The sequence below is a fragment of the Berghia stephanieae genome, chromosome 7 (genome assembly GCF_034508935.2).
Source record: "Berghia stephanieae isolate SIO BIC M18660-M18661 chromosome 7, UCSD_Bste_1.3, whole genome shotgun sequence".
NCBI lineage: Eukaryota > Metazoa > Mollusca > Gastropoda > Nudibranchia > Aeolidiidae > Berghia > Berghia stephanieae.
The window spans coordinates 3,293,620-3,303,655 of NC_088366.1; the positions used below are offsets into that span (position 1 = coordinate 3,293,620).

The 10,036-nt window shown below is 32.4% G+C and overlaps 1 protein-coding gene across 1 annotated transcript; it reads right to left on the reverse strand.

The window, feature by feature from the left end:
• Window positions 1-313: 313 nt before the first annotated feature.
• Window positions 314-9,201, reverse strand: LOC144976365 (thymidine kinase 2, mitochondrial-like). The gene is made up of 9 exons (XM_078920621.1): window positions 8,873-9,201; window positions 7,725-7,799; window positions 7,350-7,403; window positions 6,883-6,972; window positions 6,157-6,230; window positions 5,085-5,173; window positions 4,321-4,400; window positions 3,918-3,992; window positions 314-3,410 (listed from the first exon to the last, which is right to left on the reverse strand). Exons 1-9 carry the CDS (start codon window positions 9,131-9,133, stop codon window positions 3,300-3,302), a joined length of 909 nt encoding a protein of 302 aa, XP_078776747.1. The 5' UTR covers window positions 9,134-9,201; the 3' UTR covers window positions 314-3,299.
• Window positions 9,202-10,036: the final 835 nt, after the last annotated feature.

Below are 10,036 nucleotides of genomic sequence, written 5' to 3' on the forward strand. Positions count from 1 at the left end.
AGAGAGAGAGAGACGAAACTACAAGAAATTCCACAGAGCGGATCTTGGCAATGACAAACAGTCCTATGTAGAGATACCAAAAGGCCAATACCAAAACACAAAATGACTAGACAATAGGGAGAAAGAACGTTTCATTTTCTACCGTCTAAAATTAACAGTCATATGTGTAGGTACTCGTTAATTCCCAAACACGCAGGTTTGTTCGTTGGGGACAAAGGATGCACAACAGATTTAAACAATACAAAAACACACACACACAAAACCAGAAAGCCAGAATACAATTTTTGATTCAAATATTTTTATTTTTAAAGAAATTTCATTAGAATGATGTCATCATTAATTTGTATTTACACAGGACTACACCAAAAAAAAAATGTAATTAAAAAATATAACATATTATATTGTACCCAAAAAAAAAAATTTCAATTTTAATTTTTTGTTAGTTGATGTAGACTAGATATAAATTAATACCATGGTGGATTTTATCGTAAACATATATACATTGGAATAATAACAAGTATTAACAAAAGACTGTCCATAATATCAAAACGATAACAAAATAAATGTGTATGAAATCTTAAAAAACAAATTCCTGAACAAAATATGAGATCAGGAAATCATGTAATTCTGAAAACAAATAAAATCGGTGCACAGATTATGTGATCACATTACGATTACAACCATTGGCAGTAAACATATTCCTATCTTAAATACTATATGATTTGTGTGTAGTTGCGTTTTTCTCCTATGTGATGAAGATGTGTTATCTCTATTGTTGTCCCCTTGTTTTGTTGATCCCTTCAATAAAGAAAGGAGAACATCGATGTAAACAATGTTTGCCAAGGCTTGTTGAACTCATTCAGGTCCCGCCATTTTGGTTTGTTTCACTTTCCTCACGACAAATCCTTGAAAGTCATTTCCAAAAGAATTCGATAAAATTCACTAGTTAGTATTCTGATCTTTTGCAGTTTTAACTTCATGAATTTTAGAAAATCTGAAATCCTGAAGACTTTGATTTTAGGAATATTTTTTAGACATACATCAATATTGGCCCTTGAGTAAATTTTTTTTTTTTCAAATTTGACAACAAAATAGGTAATAATTCCATATCAAAAATATTTTGAAAACGCTAATACTACAGTGCAATACCCATTCCTCGTTTTCAAAAATTCCTTGTAAAATCTGAAATAAATGAATTTCCCTATTTTCTTGGTACAGATTCCACATATTCCTCGTTTTTGTGGATTTCTCACCTAAAACATTTTCCCCAAGCAAGGATGAGGAATATGTGCTGAACTGTACTAATAGATTTGACATAAATAATGAAGAGAAGAAAATAAACACTATACTATATAGTAAATAAAACTTCCTTCGATCAAAGTAACGAGACAGTAAATACTTTGCTTCAGTTTTTCAGTCATTTTGAACCATTGGCATTTGTAATCAGTGAAACAAAACCAATTTGTAAAATGCTAATTATAGCAATGTCTGGTCAAAAGAAATGAAATACAAAACAAATAAATAATAAATAAAGATAATATTATAGATAGAGTTGTTCCCTAGACAGGTGAAGCGTTAAATCAAAAACAATAAAAGTTATCAAATCTGAAAACGTGTCTGTGATACAGTGCCAGACAAGGCAAGAGAGAAAATTACAAGAGAAAAAAAAAATACATCCTAAAAAAATCAGTCTTCCTCAATTGGAGATCAAACCTGAGAGCTCCTGATTACCGGTCTCAACTTCTCAATTTAAAAAGTTAGCAAACACACCATTCTACTGCATCCAATATTGTTGAAACAAATCAATGAATCTCCACATCTGCTTTGTCTCCAATCCCTTAGAATCAACAAAACATAAATCAGTTTATAAGTCTTAAAATACACCGGTTATTGTGACTATTATTATTCAATAAAAAAATCAAAAAATCAGGGGAATTAAGTGGATAGAAACGGTAATTCCTTATTTTTAAAAATGACTTTAAAAAACGCCTTGAAGAGTAAAAACATCAAAATGCAACAACAGCCAAGTAACAACGACCGCTTATCATTTTTTGAACCAAGTATTGATTCATCACAAAAGTAAATAAATTAATAAACGTACAAAATAAAGAAAGAAAGAAAAATATAATAACATTAACATTAATAATAATAATAATAATAATAATAATAATAATAATAATAATAATAATAATAATAACAATAATAATAATAATAATAATAATAATAATAATAATAATAATAATAATAATAATAATAACAATAATAATAATAATAATAACTACAATAATAATAATACACATAGTAACAATAATACTGCCACTAACAATGGCAGTCATAATTCATATGAACAACAACATGAATCATCATTTCAACACAACATCTGGATCAAAACCAAACGTGTTTGTCACGACAACGTAAACAACAATATAAATACAAATCAAGTCGAAAAACTTCCACATTGAAAGTGAGCAGCATAGATCTTTTAAAATTAAGGCTTGTCACATTAGGAACAACGTAAATATATAAAAATTAAACACATTTTTAGAAAACACATCGGTACAAGGCAAATCAAAATTTACTCAGATTTACAGAAACTACATATAATATAATGCAAATAAATCAATAATCCATCACATTGAAAGAAAACAGCATTTCTAGATACAAACAGATCAACAATCTATTACAATGTAAATGAGCCACATAGGTAATTCTCATTGTATCCTGATCCATAAATAAAGTTTAATGTTGTTCTGTTAAAACAGCACACATACACAATACAAAAAAAATAAAATAAATGATCAGTGAAAAGAAAACTCATTCCCTTGGAACTACGAAGTTGTCAGATTTCCACATGCACTTTAGCCATTTCTTCATGTATTAAAATACATTTGTAATACGTTGACATGAGTGCTGAACTGCTGTGGACTGTAGAAAGTTTTTGGCCATTGATCTTCCTGACTGGCATACCAAGACCTATCTGGATTGTACATGAAGTATTACTCATTTCATTATTGGAAGAATTTGATCCCAAAATGCACTGTGTTTAGTATTTTGTTCTATTTTGAAGCTTTACATCAATTCTTGCACATAATCATGTTGATATGGAGAGTTGCAAATTTTCGTTATCTCTCAGCTCTTGGGATCTAGTTGTGACTCGTTAAAAGACATTAATTTCATCCACACTCATGAATGGACGGCTGATTACTTTCACTCCAAGAATAAAACCTTAATTAACACTTCATAAACAAACATCTGTCTGTACAAGATAAATTGTTTTGTCTTCTTTCAGGTAAACTTCTTCAGCTCATGGTTGTCGTCTTCATTTCATTTCCAGGCTTTTTGCAAATGTTGTGTTTGTGGAGTTCATAGACTCGTTCCATCTCCTCCAAAGTTTTGTTGGCATCCAAAACCTGCAGGAATGATAAAAGTATTTTGACTATAAATAATTAAAATTTTATTTCTGTGTCTGGTTCACTCTGGCTTTAAAACCAATCATTCACGTATTGAAAAATTATGTAACCTTTTTCTTTCTTTCTAGTTTTTTCTTACAAACTATTTATTTGTGTTTTAGCCTTAATCATAAAACATTCCGATTCCTTTATGATAAAAAACAAAAAAAACATGAAAATCATAACTTGTCAACCACTACCACAGTGAAGTTTTATAATTATTTTAAATATAAAGATACAGAAAACCGTTTGAAACACAAATATATAAAGACTGTAAACATAACCAAAACGAAAAACAATAAAAACCAATACCAGCCTTCTGGCCAACAGATCTAGAGATTCAGTAGTATGAAATGAACAGTGAAAATTACTTGTCGCAACGCAAAATCGCACTTGATCTTTTTGTGTATAAATCGAGTATCCTCCCACCCCCCCACCCCTCCCCAATAAAAAAAGACAATCTCTTACCAATACATCAGGGCAGGGATGCTTCTTGTGGATTAACCAGTCTTCATGGAGGTCGTGTAAACATTGTAAATATTCCTGTCAATGGGAAAATAAAAAAAATACTTTTAAAACTATATCAATTTGATGCTTTAAAAGATCTAAAGACTAATTAATCTATTGCTATAAATCTCAAGTAATACATTGGCATAGAAGATAAAAGAATGTTTATACATCAGTTTACTTAGGAGGTTGTTTTACTATTTATCTTTTTTATCGTTGTTTTTATTTTAGGATTAAAAAAAAATAATATTAAGTTGAAATTTTGCATGACGACGATTGAAATTTGTTTAAATAATTAATCAATGATCGGATCCACTTTTTTAAAACTTCAGTCATTTTGAAGCAAAGATATCTCTTGACTTACAAGAGGGATGGATTTTTCTTCTTCTCGACATCTTGACATAATTCTCTCATGAAGCAGTTTGGGGTCCGTTCTTAAATAAACTGTAGGATTTAAAAAATAAAAGCATGTGAACCAAGATTATTCAATGCAAGTTTCAAGGGTGCTAAATAATGAGAGAATACATTTAATATATAGAATTCCAATCACTGATGAAATATGCAGAGAGTTCTACATCTGAGATGACAAAAAATTAAAAATGCAGTTCTGATTTTTTTAAAAAGAAACAGTGTTTTTTTCTAACAATCAGACCTTAAATTATTGAACGATTCAGCAAGCCAAACGTCATTAAAACATTTTAAATTACAGTAGAGTGACCTAAGACTGGGGTCAAGGTCGATTTTCGATGTCTTCAAATGATGGACGACAGTACAAGTCTGCCAGGTATTTTATTTTGAATGAATTTTTATTTTAATTTCAGTTAGATGAAATAAGTCTTGTCTCATGTAAATATTTGTTTGTAATTGTAGAAACTTTGTAATAAATGTTTTTCCAAATTAGTAATCTGGGGAAGTGTTTGAAAATTTGGGCAACAAGAAATTCCTTGGAAAAGATCTCTGAGTACTAATGGATTTGGCTAAGTAAATAATTAAGTAAATAAAAAATATTTTTTTTATGGCCAAGCCACGAGTCTGTCCATAAAGCGTGATACACCCATTATAAATTACACACATTCATTCTTCATAGTTCCAACTCTTGTTTTCTAAATTTATTTTTATTTTACTCACCTATCAAATCAACCTTAAAGTTTTGGGTTTGTACAATCCAGTCAAACCATTCGGTCAAGATGATGTGTTCAAGCTCTGGCAATTTGCCACTGAAAAATAAAAAACAATATGAAGGGAGAATTATATATTTTTTCAGTACAATACTTCACAATCATGAGTGCAATTAAAGGAAATCATTACTTTCTTTTTCATTCTAATTCTTTCAATATCACTCCATGGCTGATAAAAATGTGGCCTCCTTTGCCTGTTTGACTATTTAATTTCAATTGTAACATTGTCTATAGTGGAGACTTTATCATCCCATTGGAAGTTTGTCATTTGTCTATAGTGGAGACTTTATCATCCCATTGAAAGTTTGTCATTTGTCTATAGTGGAGACTTTATCATCCCATTGGAAGTTTGTCATTTGTCTATAGTGGAGACTTTATCATCCCATTGAAAGTTTGTCATTTGTCTATAGTGGAGACTTTATCATCCCATTGGAAGTTTGTCATTTGTCTATAGTGGAGACTTTATCATCCCATTGAAAGTTTGTCATTTGTCTATAGTGGAGACTTTATCATCCCATTGGAAGTTTGTCATTTGTCTATAGATAGTTCGAAGATGACGTCACTCTGGTCTTTGTTATTGTTTTTTGCCATCCGCGTTTATGAGTAATGCTCACTGAGCTGTATTAACCCGACTATAAACGTTCATGGATACACAGAGTTTTGTGTGTTGGTCCGTTATACTTCCGGATGGCAATGTTGTGAGCTTCTTAGCCAAGCGCATACTATCTATAGTGGAGACTTTATCATCCCATTGGAAGTTTGTCATGTCATTTTAGAACGACATTTCAGAGGCAATGATATTCTTTAGCTCGTCTTTCTTTCTTTAATTCCTAGCACTCTTAAGCCAATAAAACATCCCAATACAACGGGATTTTCCCCATACAGATTGCAGTGTTGATCACCGGTTCAAAACAAACAAAAATTTGTCAGATTAACCATTGTTCCTTTAATCCTCACCACTTAAATAAACATTCAAACATTCCTTCTATAACACAATTCTCAATACAGTCCAACGGACTTACCTGCTGAATAAATTATCCACAAAACAATATTTAGCACTGAAGATGGATCTTTCCATCAGTCTCACTGGATGAGTCTGAAAAATTAAAAATAAATAAATAAATAAATAATAAATCATTAAAAAAAAAAAATTTATCATGAAATGATCAACACAAAACCATATAAATTTTTTTATTTTCATGCCTTTTTCAAGCTTCAAATATCGATGGCCCGTTGATCAAACCTCTGAAGTAGCCTCTTTATGATACTATACTTCAGAGGTTTGATCAACGGGCCATCGATATGTTATAATCTCACTTAACTTGTACTTTGTCTCACACAACAAATAAAAAATGGCTCACTTAATCTAAATTGATAAAATAATTAGACTTAGAACTTCCCCTGTGATACTTGAGATGCTCGTCTCAATATTCAATATTCAACAGAAAAAAAAAAAAGAAAAGAAATTTTTTTAATTCCATAATTATTTCCATTCTTCAAAACTTCAACTCCATATTTATATTCCTTCATGACCTCATGTCTCAGTCTATGATATGTATGCCCCAGCCAATGTTATTGTCACTCTCTACATAATGCAGTGGTTTTTCAAGGAATAAATTTCTCATCACATGTCGAAAATGTCTGTGACCTTATTTTTGAATGATGCAAAATATAAAGATTAAAAAAAAATAAAAAACAATAAATTAACTAATTAATAAAAAATGAGGAAACTGAGAATTGAAATGTACCATGGGTTTGGTGTGATTTTGCACCATTGTTAGCTGTACATAGGTCTGCAATGCCATGGACCAACGATTGGGGTCCTTGTACATCAGTTCCTGGAAAAAAGAAGACATAGTAAGAAGCTAGCTAGTAAAGGAAAGAAGCCGAAACAACACCAAAAAAAAAATATATATATAATCGTTAAACCTTTCACAAGCATTCATTGCTTTGGAATTATTACTTCAATAATAATAGAATGTGTAAAATTGCTATAATATTAATATACAGAGTCTACTGCCCATGTGACAGATCTATGTTAATTGTAAAAAAAAGTTACAATAATTAGAATTTTAGCCCTTAGTCTATAATGTCAAAACTCGACACAAATCAAAGAAATATAGAATTTTGTAAACAAAATTCATGTAATATATTTCCACATATTTTGCAATTCTATAGAAAATGGAGGCCACATTTAATGGCGATTCATACTTACTAGAGCATTGTATCCATCAATATTCCTCCACCTTTCAACTGGTTCTGCCATCACCTACAGATTGGAACAATATCATCATATCAAATCTGGAAAATTTATTCAAAATCGGATTTAACAAAGATTTTAGTGATAAACAATATTTACAAGCTTCTCTTTTGAGTACCAAATCCACAATCACAAAGTATGCTATAGTTATATTAAAACAATTTGAACACTTCAACCTGGAAAATCTTATTTAAGAGCCTTGAATTGTACCATAGTCCTATCTTTCCCAGCTCCAAATGATTATAATAATAATTACCATTCATCTTTTTTTTAAGACGAATGATGTAAAAAAAAAAAAAAAACATTTGATGCTCGCAAGTAACTGCTTACCTCACAGCCTCCTGCATTTTCAAAGTAATTCAAAAGAGTTGTCTTTCCACAACCAATGTTGCCCTCCACGCATACCTGATGGTGGAACAAGAGAAGATGATTAATTTAAAACTGATAGTACAGGACATCGAAAGGCAACACACACACACACACACACACACACACACACACAGGCAACATGATAAATAATAAATTGAGTTTTGATATAGCGTAATATCCCCTAAATGTGCTCAAAGCGCTTTACAAGGGGTCCCTGGCCAACAGCAACATTTAACATTTAGGACGGGCATGACGCCTGTTAAGCAATGTTACAATTTTTTCGGACAGAGAAAACGTGTTAACAGCCAGGTACTCATTTTACACCTGAGTACAGTGAGAGAATGTGAGTAAAGAGCCTTCTCCAAAGACTCAACTATGCGTCGAGCGAGGCTCAAACCCAGGACCTTCCGATCCGAAAGCGAGTGTCATACCACTAGACCACATAGCCGCAAAATGATGACGTCCAGCCACCAATCCAGTCTGCCTCAGACTGGTCAGAAGTCCCAGATATCGGTACTGAGAACTGTGTCTCGACCAAGACAATCAAGGAGATCTGAAGGGACCAACTGAGGAAACAACACCTGGCTGCCGACCAGCACCTCTTGTGCTGAGGAGCCTGTTACCGACCAAAAAGCCGGGATTGAAAGAGGATGTTATGACACCTGCTCGAAGTGACTGAAAATTACGTAGCTCCTACAAATGACTTTGATAGGCACATGTACTTGGGAGGGGGGAGGTATAAAGTTATTACCATTACTATTACTAAGTGTACTACGTACGTAGTCTCTTTTTCTTTGGCGGGGCGTTGAATGAACTTGTTACTTGTCATTGTATTTTGTTTGAATAATTACCTAAGTTGATAATTCAACTTTTTAATGTCCCATTTCGAAATAGACTTGTCCAATTTCTCTTTTTCTCGCGTAATTTCTTTCATCTTAAAGAGTTTTAAATATCTCTCTCTCTCTCTCTCTCTCTCTCTCTCTCTCTCTCTCTCTCTCTCTCTCTCTCTCTCTCTCTCCGAGTTGTAATTACATTTGAAAAGTTTGTTGCAAAGACTAACCACATTTGAGAAAACTTGGAGCGAAAAAAAGGAGAAATGTTTGACTCACCACAAGGTTTTCATCTCGAGACAAATTTGATGACTGTGCTTTTTGAAATGTCCCTGCAAGTAATGATGAACTTGAACTGCTGAAAGATTTTCCGTTTTCACACATGATGATGGAATTAAGCTTTACTTTGACTTTGAGCTTAGCGCACAGAGCTGAATTCGATGATGATGAAAGTTGAGAAATTATTCTCTTTCCTGGGCCGTATAATGTGATTAGGTTGCGCATTGGCCGACTAAGCAAGATCTTGCTACAGAGGCTCATAATGAAGTGAAAGTGTTTTTATGTAATTCCAGACTTTTATCCTGAGTGCACACTTGCATTATTGATCAATGAAGATTTCTTACATACAAAAACAAGAGTTCTAAACGTTCCGCGAAGCAATAATATATTTATCGACTACTGATTGCTACAAGCTTCGAGTTTGTTTGTTTTTTTTAATCATTATTTGCTCTCAGTATTAAGATTTATGATATTCATAATTAATATATTTGCAATATTTATAATTCCCCATGTATTTATATATTTTGACATCAAATATATCTTAAACTCCTCGTAATGATTATGATGTTGCCCATAAATACAATGTACTCTATATCGATACCTGACACAATGACTCATTGCTAAAAATAGAACTTTTCTTGGAATTAATTGTAGCCACGAAAACTAACAACCGCTGTGCCACCCTAGAAAGAGGAGCTACGTTAGCTCTCCTCTTTCTAGGGTGCCACCACGGTTACACAAATGTAGCCTCGAGTGCGACTCAAGGCATTTTGCCGGACTTCGCGTGAAAGCGACGAGAGGCAAACCTACATTGACACTGTTTTCCTTAATAATGGAAGATGGAACTTCTGCTACTACCACCACCATCGCGATCGCGATCATCATCAGCAGCAACATCATCATCATTTCCCCGTTGTAGTCATCATCATCTTGATGATTATTTGTTTTGTTATTATCTATAAATGTTTGCTTCTCTGCAATGAAGTAATGTTTGTTTATACAGTACTTGATTGAGGACACCAAAATTGAAGTCAATGGGAGCGATCTATATTCATGTTTTCGTCCAACCAGGTCATCGATCATATGATTTGTTGCTGTTCAACAAATGGATTTTTCTTAACAAATGTAAACACGCTGCTTTATTTACAGATGTTATAAACATAC